Source organism: Podarcis pityusensis, assembly GCF_964106645.2.
Source record: "Podarcis pityusensis genome assembly, chromosome: 7".
NCBI classification, from domain to species: Eukaryota; Metazoa; Chordata; class Lepidosauria; order Squamata; family Lacertidae; genus Podarcis; species Podarcis pityusensis.
In genome coordinates, this window is record NC_138031.1 from 29,051,252 (window position 1) to 29,066,586 (window position 15,335).

Sequence of the window (15,335 nt, forward strand, 5' to 3'; positions counted from 1 at the left end):
TTTTGAGGCTTTCTAATAATGAACTAAGTGAAATTCTTTGCTAGTTTTCAACTGGGGTGTTAATAGTGGCAAATGGCCTGAATAAAATATTTAAATAGATACAGATATATAGACAGATTTTCTGTAGTGAGTCATATCAACAGGATATATCATACTGCTTCTGGCATTGTTAGTGCTTTCCGCCCCAAAGCATTTTACAAACTCAAAAGTAACATTTCTGAATAATTCTAAAGACTACGTGATAGCAAATGCCGGTATGAAACAAAATCCCTAACACTGTCTATGTAACCTAGACTGTGAATATATTTTCTTACTGATAGTAGTATGACAATGAACCTAAGGTGTTCTTAAAAAAGAGCAGAGTCAGAATTCAAAAAGTATAAAGGACAGAATCTGTCCTGCCTTTCATTTCAGCTATCATTTGAAGTTGGCTTGTTTGGAAACTATTCATAACTAGTGTTCAACCACAATTCCTGGTCTGGATTAAATTGTGAGCCACAGATAACTAAAAACAGAAGTGGAAGCTTGACAGGAAGAGAAGAAGCAGGGAGGAGGGAGCTAAGTTTGTTCCCATAGTATTGAGCAATGGTTAAGTATTATGTCTAAATGTGGCCATACAATACAACAATGCAACTAGATAGCAGAGCACTTTCATTTCACTTGAGAGGCTGTATTTGTGTTGACAACATCTCCAGAATGGCGAGAAGCTTACAATAATTCTGAAAAATACCTTCTGAGGCTATGAAAGGAATAGCCTAATTATAAAGCACTTCATCTTTAGTGAATGTGTTTCCAAAATAATGGATTAAAACCCATATACTGAGGCTATAGCCCTATACATACATACTTACCTGTTAAGTCCCATTGAAATAAGTGGGGCTTACCTCTGAAGAGACATGAACATGATTCAGCTGCTGTGGGAGGGATACTGCCTACTACTTGTGCCCTTCCATAAAATGCCATTGTTGAAAAGGAGAAGATCTAATAGGAGCCGAGTCTTCTTACATAAAACAAAACAAACAAAACACAAATGTGTGTCTTGTTCTCAAAGATGGACAGATAATTTTTCAAAAAGCATTCTTTCCCACAAGAGGGGGTCCTTGCCAGTGAGCAAGATGCCAAGTCTGCCTAAAACTACTGATGCCCAGTATTGCTATCACTCTTTTACGCGCCTTTCACCCAAGCCAGATGAAAACAAAAGCAGTAGCTTGGGAACACAAAAAGACACAGCCTATTTCTTTTAAAGCAAAACACGTACCAGCTGGTTGCAATGGGGGGGGCAGGAATGGGGGAATACTTGAAAATATAGCTGATATATGACAGGGCTGGGTGGGTACCAGGTGTCATAGAACTGAATCCAGGTAAAACTGCACCAAACCTTAGGGCAAGGTGCAGTACCCATCATCCTTCACTACTGGCCAAGATGGCTGTGACTGATGGGAACGGGAGTCCAAAAACGCCTGGAGGGTCACAGGTTTCTCACTCTGGGACTGATTTACTGTCCCTGATCTTTCATCCTTGTACCACCATAAAATACTGCTGTCCTAGTTTTACTGGGCTGTTTTGCCATTTCAAAGGGGGCATTGTCTCATGTGTTTCCGGGCAGCCTTCTAGTCAAATGCTCTTTCCTTGCCAAATCTCATTTTTCAAACACAATGCCATGCCCCCTCTAGGGCATACACACATGCAATTCAGTTTCTCAGCTCAGCCCTAAATTTCTCCCTTCCCAAAACCCAGAGGCATTTAAAGTGGGAAATCAGCTGGCCAGACCAGTGCCATATCATTAACAACAGACCACCCAACAGCCTGCTGTGAGAGATGTGTGGAGCACTTTGAGGGCAAATCACTTGAATCCACGACAAACTTGATGCCACAATTAGTTTGGGCCTGTTGGAGGTCCTTGTAGCACCATTAACTTAGAACCTGTGGATCCCTTTCAGTTGTGGAAGCCTGAAGCTTTCAGTGGTGGGACTGACTACAAGCACTTCTTGAAGAGGTCTTCCCTGCATCCAAAGATTTGAGAGAACTATCATCCAGTCTCTAATATTCCCTTCCTGGGCAAGGTGACTGAGAAGGTGGTGGCCATCCAGCTACCGGTACGCCTGGCGGAATCAGATTCTCCGGATCAGCCTTTCTCAGCCTTGGATCACCAGAAGTTGTTGGACCACAACTCCCATCATTCCTAGTTAGCAGGACCAGTGATCAGGGATGATGGGAATTGTAGTCCAACAACGTCTGGGGACTAAAAAGTTGAGAAAGGCTTCTCTAGACCCATTTCAGTCTGGTTTCAGGCCCAGTTTTAGAACAAAAATAGCCCTGGTCGCCATGACTGATGACTTTTATCAGGAGAGGCAGGGGAAGTATGACTGTTGGTTCTTCTTCATCTCTCAGTGGCTTATGGGGTATGATAAATTGGATGCACTGTATGTGAAGGTGTGGTTATACAGGAAAGTTCAGGGTCATTATCAGATAGTAGCAAAGGGTAAAAGGACCCCTGACTCTGGGGTTGCGGCACTCATCTTGCTTTATTGGCCAAGGGATCCGGCATACAGCTTCCGGGTCATGTGGCCAGCATGACTAAGTCGCTTCTGGCGAACCAGAGCAGCGCACGGAAATGCCTTTTACCTTCCTGCCAGAGCGATACCTATTTATCTACTTGCACTTTGACGTGCTTTCAAACTGCTAGGTTGGCAGGAGCAGGGACTGAGCAATGGGAGCTCACTCCGCTGCAGGGATTCAAACCGCCAACCTTCCTATCAGCAAGCCCTAGGCTCAGTGGTTTAGACCACAGCGCCACCCATGTCACCAGAAAGTAGTACTAGGAGACAAATGTACTATGTGGCTTTGAGCTGGTGGGTCCCAGAAGGGTCCATTTTGTCTCCTATGCTTTTCAACTTCTATGCGAAGCAATCGCAAGCTTACAGCCTTTCAGCTGATTCCCTGGTGGCCCGCTGGAATGTGGAGTTAACCAGGGCTATTGACTGTTTGGCTCCGAAGCGCCCTCTCCGATTGCATGGAGCCCGGACAGCCCCGTGGTTTTCCACGGATCTGAGGGCAATGAAACAATCGTTGAGACGGCTAGAGCGCCGGTGGCGGATGACCCATTCTGAAGCTGACCGGACACAGGTTAGAGCTCAGTGTCGAGCCTACCAAGTGGCGATAGCGACGGCGAAGAAGACTTTCTTCGCCGCCTCTATTGCATCTGCAGAAAACAGCAGCAGGAGACTTTTTCAGGTGGTCCGCAATTTAGCGGAACCACCTGCTACATCGGGGCCCAGTACGGGCCACATGATCTCCTGCAATGATTTTGCAAAGTTTTTTGCAGATAAAGTCGCTCAGATTCGGGAAGAGGTAGACGCCACCGTGGGAGCAGGGCCGGGGCGGGAGAGTGCTAGAGTCCTGTCTAGTCAAATTGCGTGGAATCAATTCCAATCTGTTACCTCCGAGGATGTGGACAGGCTGCTTGGACGAGTGAAACCAACCACCTGTCTCCTTGATCCTTGCCCATCCTGGCTTATAAAAGCTAGCCGGGAAGGGCTGGGCGATGGGCTTCGTGGGGTGGTGAATGCTTCCCTCCGTGAGGGAGCCTTCCCAGACCCGCTGAAAGAGGCGGTTATTAAACCGCTTCTTAAAAAACCATCTTTAGATGCGGCCACGATGGCCAACTATCGCCCAGTCTCAAATCTTCCATTCTTGGGCAAGGTGATTGAGCGAGTGGTTGCTGAACAACTCCAGGCACGCCTGGAAGAAGCGGACCATTTGGATCCCTTCCAATCGGGATTCAGGCCTCATCATGGGACTGAAACTGCCTTGGTCGCACTGGTTGATGATCTCCGGCGGGCTAGGGACAAAGGTGAGAGCTGTTTCCTAGTTCTGCTGGATCTCTCAGCGGCGTTTGATACCATCGACCATAACATCCTTCTGGACCGTCTTGAGGGGCTGGGAGCTGGGGGCACTGTCATACAGTGGTTCCGCTCCTTCCTCCTGGGCCGTGTTCAGAAAGTGGTGGTGGGGGATGAGTGTTCAGACCCCTGGGCTCTCACTTGTGGGGTGCCTCAGGGTTCTGTCCTCTCCCCCATGCTTTTCAACATCTACATGCAGCCGCTGGGAGAGATCATCAGGGGGTTTGGGCTGGGTGTTCATCAGTATGCAGATGATACCCAGCTCTACCTTTCTTTCAAATCAGAACCAGTGAAGGCGGTGACAGTCCTGTGTGAGTGTCTGGAGGCGGTTGGAGGATGGATGGCGGCAAACAGATTGAGATTGAATCCTGACAAGACAGAAGTACTGTTTCTGGGGGACAGGAGGCGGGCAGGTGTGGGGGATTCCCTGGTCCTGAATGGGGTAACCGTGCCCCTGAAGGACCAGGTGCGCAGCCTGGGAGTCATTTTGGACTCACAGCTGTCCATGGAGGCACAGGTTAAATCCGTGTCCAGGGCAGCTGTGTACCAGCTCCATCTGGTACGTAGGCTGAGACCCTATCTGCCCGCGGACTGCCTTGCCAGAGTGGTGCATGCTCTGGTTATCTCCCGCTTGGACTACTGCAATGCGCTCTACGTGGGGCTACCTTTGAAGGTGACCCGGAAACTACAACTAATCCAGAATGCAGCAGCCAGACTGGTGACTGGGAGCGGCCGCCGAGACCATATAACACCGGTCTTGAAAGACCTACATTGGCTCCCAGTACGTTTCCGAGCACAATTCAAAGTGTTGGTGCTGACCTTTAAAGCCCTAAACGGCCTCGGTCCAGTATACCTGAAGGAGCGTCTCCACCTCCATCGTTCTACCCGGACACTGAGGTCCAGCACCGAGGGCCTTCTGGCGGTTCCCTCACTGCGAGAAGCCAAGTTACAGGGAACCAGGCAGAGGGCCTTCTCGGTAGTGGCGCCCTCCCTGTGGAACGCCCTCCCACCAGATGTCAAAGAGAACAACAACTACCAGACTTTTAGAAGACATCTGAAGGCAGCCCTGTTTAGGGAAGCTTTTAATGTTTGATGTAACATAGTATTTTAATATTCTTTTGGAAGCCGCCCAGAGTGGCTGGGGAAACCCAGCCAGATGGGCGGGGTATAAATAATAAATTATTATTATTATTATTATTATTACTTTTAAATCCTTTATTAGGCATAGCACACCACACAGTAACAAACAAACATCATATACAGACTGTATAAAATACGGGCTCAGCGAACACAATTTATCCCAGTCCTATTCTTAACTCCAAGAAATAAATCGATGTACATAGATAATATAATACAACAACACAGCAACATCACCTACCATTAAAAACCACTAAGTCTCTTTATCATGGCCCATTCTTTCTTCATGGACAGCACTTAAAAATTCAGCCACTATTATAGTGGTTTGATCATCGCTGTCCGCCAGCAGGTCCTGAACAGTTGGTTGAGTAAAAATCTGTCTATTAACTTTTAGGGCCTCAAATAATTGTTTTCTGGCATAACTACCAAAATCACAGGAAAAGAATATATGCTCTAGAGTATCGCAAGCTGTCACCTGTGGTTTGGAGCCCAGTGTTATTGGTATGCTGATGATGCACAGCTCTAGCTGTCCGTTCCATCTGAATCAGGAAAGACTCTGGAGATGTTGGACTGCTAGAAGCAGTGGTGGGCTGAATAAAGTGAACCCTGACAGCAAACATATTCTCTGGGTGGGCTGTTCCTGTGTCTAGAATTAGGTGGCAGGTGCTCTGTATGGGGAGTTGGCATAAGGCACCAGGCCCATTGGCAGACCAACTCTGCATTACAAAAGTGTCTGCAAATGTGACATGAAGGCTGGCAGCAACATCAGTCCCGCCATGTGGGAATTCCTTGCAGATCAGCTGCAGTGCCTGGAGACAGACAGTCAGGCTGTGTATCCATAGCAGCGACCAGAGAAGAATGACCACTGGGAAGAGTGCAGAAAGTAGAAATGTCCTGGTGCATCTGCAGCTGCACAACCAGAAGCCTTCATCTGCCCCAGCTGCAACAAAACATGCCTCTCCCGTATCGTTCTCTACAGCCATAGCAGGTGCTGTAACCTTCCAACAGTTTGATTTCACCCCCAAAGGCACACTCCTCCATTATCTCCAGAGACAGATGGATGCCTTCTATCTATCTATCTATCTATCTATCTATCTATCTATCTATCTCTATACAGTGGTAAAGGTAAAGGTACCCCTAACCATTAGGGTCCAGTCACGGACGACTTTGGGGTTGCACATTCATCTTGCTCTATAGGCCGAGGGAGCCGGCGTTTGTCCACAGACAGCTTCCGGGTCATGTGGCCAGCATGACTAAGCAGCTTCTGGTGAACCAGAGCAGCGCACAGAAACGCTGTTTACCTTCCCGCCAGAGCGGTACCTATTTATCTACTTGCACTTTGACGTGCTTTCGAACTGCTAGGTTGGCAGGAGCTGGGACTGAACAATGGGAGCTCACCCCGTCATGGGGATTTGAACCACCGGCCTTCTAATCGGCAAGCCCTAGGCTCTGTGGTTTATACCACAGTGCCACCCACGTCCCTATACAGTGGTACCTCAGGTTAATAACTTAATTCGTTCTGGAGGTCCGTTCTTAACCTGAAACCATTCTTAACCTGAGGTACCACTTTAGCTAATGGGGGCCTCCCACCGTGCTGCCACCGTGCGATTTCTGTTCTCATCCTGAAGCAAAGTTCTTAACCCAAGGTACTATTTCTGGGTTAGCGGAGTCTGTAACCTGAAGTGTCTGTAGCCTGAAGCAACTGTAACCTATATCTTCTGCATAATGCCCCATTTTTTTCATTTGTTTAAATCACCTTTTAACTGCTCATGGGTTCATTCATCTTCTCCAGCAACTGATAAAACTACTTTCCCTTCCATCTTATTTTTAAGTGCAAACCTAAAGTACTAAATATTTTATTTTGTTTTGTAATTAGTTTCATTCATATATATATATATATATATATATATATATATATATATACATATATATCTACATCTATGAATAGAAATGGAAATATCAGGCTTCTTTCCCTGCAGCAATCCCATGTCCATTAAATACACAGCCCCCTGCTCTCCTTCATTATGCTTACATAGTTATTCATGGAGGCAGGATAGAAGGTATAGCCAAATAACAGTGGGTGGAATGTCATTCCCGTCATTTTTCAACAAAAATTGTCTGTGTATATTTGTTTCTCAGATTGAAGGCAGCACAAGACCTGTTAAAATTTCTCCAAATCAGCTGTTTCACAGGGGGGGGGGGAATTGCAGGCTTGGATTCATGAAATGTTCTGGATGTATCAGTAACAGAGTTGGAATATATAGGATTAATAAATCAAATGCACACCAAGCTTGGGTTGTGCATGGGTCTCATAGGACTGATGACTCAGTATCTTAACTATTTTTAGCACCATTTATTTGGCAGTTAATTGTCATTTCTGGAACACGGTCTGCAAGTATTTTCATGTTTTGCTTACAAAAAATATTCAGCAGGTAGTTCATCCCAATGCTGTGCAAGGATTGCATGCCATGGGCTAAACTACTCTACATGCAGTGCACAAGTTTGCTGCAGAGGATACACTCCAATAAGGTGCTGGGTGTTTCCTACATGAAATTAGGCATGTGATGACTAGAGGCTTGATGAATCTTCTCTGTACAGGTGTCCTGGCTCCAGAATGTGTACCTTAGGGCCAGGTACCTGATGCATATATTTTTATATTTGAAAAGGAAGGCTAGTGCGGCTCTACACCTCCCCAGCTTTCTGAGTTCCTGTTCATTTTGAAGCCATTTCCCCTACAAAATAGCACATTTTCCCGGACTGCGATCTCTTGCGGTGCTCCAAAACATGCATTTTAGGGTGCCTTACCCCCCAAAAGCACTTGGGAGGCGGGAACTACAGCATGAAATCACGCAAGATCACAGTAACCAAAATGGCTGGCATGCTCTTTCGATGCAAAATGGGATCTCCCAGTTTTTACAGGACACTTGTGGGAAATTCCATAGTTTATGCACTGTATGAAGAAGTACTATCTCATAAGGCAATGAAAAGCCATCTCCCTGACTTGGCTGTGAATGACTTTCTCCAAAATTCTCACAGCCAGGTATGTGTTTATAATTATATAAACACTGCTGATTTCAACGGACTGGGCTATATTTAACAAATTACAAAACAATACAGATATATTTATACACCAGCCCACAGGAAATTCTCTCTTGATATATTGTGGCCTGGTTCATACACCTGGTAGGTCCCAGACAATCATTCATGGAATAGCTTGCGGCTGTTGATAAGACTGCAGCCCAGTGTGTATCATAGGTGCCAACTCTACGAACTGCTTTGGATTCTACATTTTATCGTTGTTTGGTGTACAAGTTGTCATGTGACCTCAGTGCTTCTGGATAGGGAAGCTTGTAAATCTAATTGATAATTCATTAGATCATCAACTGCTGGGTTAAATGGGCTCATAAAGACCACTAACGTTTTTGTTTTTTTTAGTCTGCATAAATAGGCTACTTAAAAAACAACCTTGAATATTCGACTTATTTGCTAGTCTTGCTTGGAACCAATTATGCACTGTGGATCTTCCTTTCTTTCAGAAATGAGAAAGCAACTGTTACAAACATGTCACACGACTAGCGCTGTCTAGAGATTCAAAACTGTAGTGATGAACTGATTCACCCTAGAGATTACAGGCTCTGCTAACAGGGTTGGAATGTTTTTCTTCCATGAGCCACTGCGAGGAGGAGACACTAAAAAGAAGTGTTTGGGCAGGGGTATAAAATGTGCAAAGGGGGGAATGGCTCTACTGTCACATCAGGTATATGTCGAACTTACTAAAAGTATTCTTTATTGCCTGCCCCACACATTGTGTGTTTTCTAGGCCTGTCATGATTTAGAAAGCTCCTGCAGGGCTCCTGTACTTCCCAAGAGGTTGTGCAATAGAGTGCGTTGTCCAAAATAATTATCTGTAACCACCATTTTACCTGAGGCCATATGTCATTTTCTGCTCACTAGGTACTTGGAGACTGTGTCTAATTTGGACCTGAAGGCAGGCGAACGTGAATAATACTTACAGAGATAAAACAGGATGAAAGCCACCGTGGAACTAATTTATTAGTTTTAAAGGACATCAGCCAAAGAAACTGTAGTAAGTCCTTTGTTATTTATTCCAAGGACTTGAATGTTTCCCTGTGTTGGATTTCTTAGCTTTTTTGTTTTTGTTTCTTTTAACAGGGAATTATGAATATATTTAGTAGCTTTAAAATATTCCTGCAAAAAGTTAGACCTTACAATGTACTTGTGTTAAATTCTACATTATCGTGTGATCTTGCATCAGTGGAATTGGCTACAAGTGGATTTACAACAGAAAAAAAGTTGTGGGGTCAGGAGATGAACCAAACCCTACAGGCAACCTATTTCAATGCCTTGTCTAGTACCTCTAAAAAGCAGACATGCCTCCCTTGTGCATAATAAGAAATGAGAAATTAACCACTAAAATAAATTCCATTAGTCACGCTGTCCCCTTATCATTAAACCATGTAATCACATAATGTTAACTTACACCCTAAATCATTCTGAAAATATTTGTTACAATTCAGTAGTGTCTAAAAGGGACGTGGGTGGCGCTGTGGGTTAAACCACAGAGCCTAGGACTTGCCGATCAGAAAGTCGGCGGTTTGAATCCCCGCGGCGGGGTGAGCTCCCGTTGCTTGGTCCCTGCTCCTGCCAACCAAGCAGTTCGAAAGCACGTCAAAGTGCAAGTAGATAAATAGGTACCGCTCCAGCGGGAAGGTAAACGGCATTTCCGTGCGCTGCTCTGGTTCGCCAGAAGCGGCTTAGTCATGCTGGCCACATGACCCAGAAGCTGTACACCAGCTCCCTCGGCCAATAAAGCGAGATGAGCGCCGCAACCCCAGAGTCAGACACGACTGGACCTAATGGTCAGGGGTCCCTTTACCTTTACCTTTTAATGGGTGCAGGTGCTCTGATGGGCACAACTAAGGATACAGAATCCAAGGCCACTTCAGTCACTTTGATGGAGGAAAGTAGATATTTTGAATAAAATAGGCCAGATCGCACACAAGAGAGGTGGAAACAGTGGGAAAACGTCACGATGAAAACAGCTTTTCGGATCAAGACAAATGCCACTGAAATGTGAAACAGAGTGAAATCAGCAGAACCACTTCAAAATAATGTGTTTAGGTTAGGGATCCGTTGCTCCACATGATGTTGGCTACACCACTTAGCCATTCAGGCATACTGTGGTCTTCAAGAGATTCTTTGCGTGCCTTTTGTTTGAAAATTACCTTGAAAATTATGTTTGTCTCTCAAAAGCCACTGCAAAAATATGACAGCTACAAGAACAATAATTGCAAGGTGCAGTCATTGCTTTAGGAGTCATTACCTTTCAAGTAAATGTTGGCTCACATCCTTTAATACACATAGTGAGGCCTTAAACTCTCATGGGTCATCCTTATGGCTCTCCACTGAGGCAGCAGCCTATTGGATTAGGAACTCTTAGCAGTCCTTCATAAGCAGCTGCTGCCTGCCCCCATGGAAGGGTCAATTAATGCTGCACAAGCACACTTATGCCATTGATTCAGGGACAGGGAGAGAGAAAGAGAGAGAGAGAGAAAGAGAGAGAGAGGGAGGGAGCGAGAGAGAGAGCAGGGTCTTGGATTATGGCAGCAAAGAAGGTTACTCGCAAACCAAGCAAACTTGGCAGGAACATGATGAGAATTTAGCTGCAAAACCACCAGCAACTGCAGCTGTAAATAAAACTGATTCACTGGCTGGAGCTGTGAACCTGTTGCGGTGGCCAGCACAATTCTGATATCCCAATAACAAAAGTCCAATCAATGTAACTATAAATAAAGATATCTGTAAGGCCCTGGATGAACATGGATGGTCACTTGCAAAGCATTAATTTAAAACACAGTATATATATCATTGTGGGAAGAGCCAGTTCTCTGCTGTGTCCACCCATTGAGGGAAATTTTAACACCTCTCAGATGGATACAGATATGTGGTAAATTTCTCCTCGCTGCCTGGGTTCTCTGCGTGGTTTGCCTTCTGCGGTAAAGTACTTCTTGGCGAATTGTTAGTATTCACCCTTAATTAATCTGTATTTTCTCTTGGTAATAGTAATTCCTAATACTTACTACTCACATATTGCTTTTAATAGGCACTCTACACTTTTCACTCACATAAGTTTAGTCCCAGAAACATCCCTGTATTTATTTATTTGCATAATTCATATCTCACATTCTCATCACAGATTTATGTCCCCAGGGCACTTAGAAGATAGTGAGAAACCAAAAGTAAAAAATTATAAGCTACTACTGATAGAATGAAAATGCAAACTATTGCAGCAAATTAAAACAGCTGCTCTGCGTTAAATAATGCTTACATTAACAATTAATAAAAGCCTGGGAGTTTGTTTTTTAAAAATATTTCTCTGGTGCCTAAATGATAGTAATGAGGTCTCTAGGTGAGTCTTTGGGGGGGGGGGTGAGAGAGAATTTTCCAAAAGTGAGGAGCCACCACAGGAAAGGCTCTCTCCAGGCATCACCTACTGAACTTAAGAGAGAGGGAGCACCCAGAGGAAGGAGGCCTCAGATGCCTATCTTAATGGACAGGCAGATTGATAGGGAAGAAGGCAGTCCAGCAACTATATGGTACAGTAGACTATATGGTACGGTAGACATTATTATTATCACCTCCATATTACAGATGAGAGCAGCAAGACAGAGGTTGCCAGTGAGGTCATGCCTAAAACCAGGTCTGAACAAGTGCCTATTCTTAATCTAACTGCACACATTAGCTTGTAGTTTTCTCCAATTTATTTACTGAGCTACATGGACCAATGGACTCAGTATAAGGCGGCATTGTATGCTCCTTCCTACGTAATTTTAAAGCTAAAAACGAGAGGTATATATAAACAAGTTGCTATACATCAGTAGAAAAATGCTATGAAAGCCATTCAGTGAAATTTGTGGCTTCTGGGCAGCAAACCAACATACTAATGCCTACAGGGCTTCACAATTCTTGGATGAATTTTGTGGGTCACCAGACAGGATAAGGCTTTCTGAACTAAGTTCTTAACAACCGTATTTCATTTTACCTCATTATTTTGTCTTGCATATTATCATGTGCTATCTAAGCCATCCTCCCCACCCAAAATCCTAAAATATCTCATGCCAGCAACTTAGAAGTATGTAGAATTTGTACAGATTAGAAAAAGGCTCACCCACAGAAAGGTATACTGAGAAGTTGGAAATAGTTGTTGGGGTTGTAATGTACACTGAGGTTCACTAGGGTGCCATCTGTGTGAGCTGGCGATGTCATGTGAATGGAATGAAATTATTTACTGTGTTTTGAAATACTTTTCTTACAGATAATTTTGACGACTTTCCTACCTGAGGAGAAGTGTGTCTTCACTGAAGAATCCTATGTGGTTGTTGGGGTTTTTTTCTTTCCTGTGGTGTGTGTGTGTGTGTGTATGTATAGCAGCTGGTGTGTAACTAGCTGGTTCTCTGTTAAGTAGCATTCCCATCCTTCATTTTTATTCTCTTGCTCAAAGTCACAACCTCCCAAAGCTGCTTTTTCTTTAAAAACACAACATAAATCTGCACACCACGCATAGTTTGTCTTTTACATATACACACAGTAAATATGTACCCCCCAAAAAATCCTCACTCATTGTTTCCCACACAGAAACTGTAATATTATTTATTAGGTGATTTAAATAAGGGGTCAATTAATGAGCTTACTGAATGCCCTATTTATATACTATAGTCTCCAAGTTGTGAATTATAAAGTTAGAAGATGCAACAAATCTAAAAACTGGTTTGAAGTCCATATTGTGCTATCAGTTTCATAATTTTTGATCTGGCAATATATTGCAAATCTTGATATGTATGTGTGTGTCCTATGCAACAATCATGATGCAGGAAAAACTGGGAAGCTGGCCAATGCCTCTACATAGCTCCATCCTTATTTCAGACATTGTGATATATCAGTACAATGTTTACCTGTTGATAAATTGTGATGTTGAAAACTGGATATTGCCCAGCCCATAACTCAGTATCTATGCCAACCAGGAATCACCAACGTGGCACCTACGGGTGCACATACACCCATGAAGGCCTTCTCTTGCACCCTCATGAATTACCGTATTTTTCGCTCTATAAGACGCACCAGACCACAAGACGCACCTAGTTTTTGGAGGAGGAAAACAAGAAAAAAAATATTCTGAATCTCAGAAGCCAGAACAGCAAGAGGGATCGCTACACAGTGAAAGCAGCAATCCCTCTTGCTGTTCTGGCTTCTGGGATAGCTGCGCAGCCTGCATTCGCTCCATAAGACGCACACACATTTCCCCTTACTTTTTAGGAGGGAAAAAGTGAGTCTTATAGAGCAAAAAATACAGTAGATTTGGGGGGAAAACATTCTGTTGTAGCCAATAGATGGTGGTGCATGTGGTGCTTAACTGCGATGTGTGTGCAGTTTGTCTGGTTTACAAAACTGCTCATGAGACCAAAAAGGTTACCAAGCCCAAATGTTCATTCGTGGATTCTAAGCATTCCTAAATTATGATTGCTGCAAGAATGAGGTACAAGCCAAAACAGAGAAGAGTAAATATGTCAGTTGTTTTCATTCAAACGGACACAACCCCAAGTACATATAGCTGTAGGGAAATGGGTTTTACAAGGAAGAGTAAAAGCATAAATGACAGAACACATGGGATAGCATACAGATACTCACCAAGAGGTTGCCCCGCAATGATCCTGGCATTCTCTCCTGCCACAGCAGCCCTCGCGTGCCTCTCACTCATATACTGTACAAACGCATAACCTTTGTGCACCGAGCAGCCAACTATTTTTCCATACTTTGCAAAGATCGCCTCTATGTCACCCTTTTTGACAATGGCTGTGTTGAGGTTGCCAATGAAGACTCTTGAGTTGATGGATTTGGGGTCATTCTTATTGGTGACATTACTGGTCTGTGTTTTGCCGGTCATGGTTGGCTCGCTTGACTTCAGCCCTTAAAACAAGACAACAAAGATTTATGTTTAGTTGTATATATTCATCTCTAGTTAGGTATGAAGTTTAACACCAACACCAACAACTAATTGAATCTAAATCATGAGGAGTATATAGTTAATGATGACTGACCATCAGAAAGGTCCAGTGAACGTTATCAGAAACCAATTTTAAACCCTACATTTTTATGAATTTAAAATACACTCATAAATCAAGCCTTCTCAAATTTAGCACTTTGCCAATATTCACTGATTTAAACATGAAAGTTCAGTCAGTGGCTTATTAAATAACCATCTTTCCATCATGCAAAATAAGAGACTAAAACACTACTGTGTGTCAATGAAATGAACAGCCAAGGCCAGCTGAGGAGCAAATCGTCACAATGATGAAAAGCTTGCCTGCTTTTATCTGGCTCCTGTCAATCAGCGTACATTATCTTTTCCAGCCTGTTAAATACTGTAGATCATTGCAAGAAGTCCAGAGCAGGTTGAATACAGCTGCTTAGTGCAATCAATATATTTCCATTAGGAGGTAGAAATTTCTTCTTTGCAGAATAGCTCAGAAGGGTAAACTTTTGTTGTTGTTTTGTTGTTAGTAGTAGTAGTAGTAGTAGTAGAAACAGGACCAGCAGCTAATTCTCATCAATGACACAGTAGGTTCTTATCTATCCATCAAGAAAATCCATCAAGGCTGCCTCTGTGATTATGTGGTTAGATCCTGGAGATAGAATGGTTTGAATTCTTTGTGTTGCGACAATGAAACTGATGAGATTCAGTAGTTGGCATGAATAACTGGAACTGAGGTTTACGCTGTTTTTCTTATGAAACTGCCTAAGACATCCCATACTATACTGCAATTAATAAAACAATCACTATTTCATAAACTACTATCCTAACATTCCTGAGCATATCCTATCATTTGGAAACTGCTTCTGAATATGTTGGTATGTTGGATATGAGCTCATAAGTATTTACAGTAGGACACACACTTCTCTCATGTCTGCAATTGTCATAGCAATTGTCCACAAAACACTAGGGAATATTAAGCTATTTCTTCTCCTTTTTAAACCTCTCCCCCCCCCCAAAAAAAACCCTGCAACAATTGTCTTTGCAGGAAAACCAATGAAGCTGTCCTCCTGAAACTTGGCAGGATTCATAACTCAGAAGGGGCAACATTGCCTGCAAATTCCATCTAATTCTGCCCCCAAATCAAAACATTACATATCGTTCCTTTAAAAACAAACAAACAAACAAACAAACAAAAACTTTAAATGGTCCTAAAGCTATTCATTTGTAATCTGGCAGGTTTTATC

The 15,335-nt window shown here is 43.5% G+C and overlaps 1 protein-coding gene and 1 long non-coding RNA gene across 8 annotated transcripts in view; one reads left to right on the top strand and one right to left on the bottom strand.

Moving 5' to 3' along the window:
- RALYL (RALY RNA binding protein like) overlaps nucleotides 1–15,335 on the bottom strand; it is a 264,746-nt gene that overhangs the window by 122,599 nt on the left and 126,812 nt on the right. For all 5 annotated transcript variants that reach the window (XM_081013599.1, XM_081013603.1, XM_081013600.1 and 2 more), the window contains one exon: nucleotides 13,746–14,024. In XM_081013599.1, the coding sequence (XP_080869725.1) occupies nucleotides 13,746–14,001 (256 nt within the window). In that variant the 5' untranslated portion in view covers nucleotides 14,002–14,024. Of the gene's footprint in view, nucleotides 1–13,745; nucleotides 14,025–15,335 lie in introns of those variants that run through there.
- LOC308481393 overlaps nucleotides 1–15,335 on the top strand; it is a 57,249-nt gene that overhangs the window by 30,264 nt on the left and 11,650 nt on the right. For 2 of the 3 annotated variants that reach the window (XR_013988626.1, XR_013988627.1), the window contains exons 2-3: nucleotides 8,994–9,126; nucleotides 12,376–13,145. This is a non-coding gene — a long non-coding RNA (uncharacterized lncRNA). Of the gene's footprint in view, nucleotides 1–8,993; nucleotides 9,127–12,375; nucleotides 13,146–15,335 lie in introns of those variants that run through there. The other variant, XR_013988625.1, reaches the window with a different exon arrangement.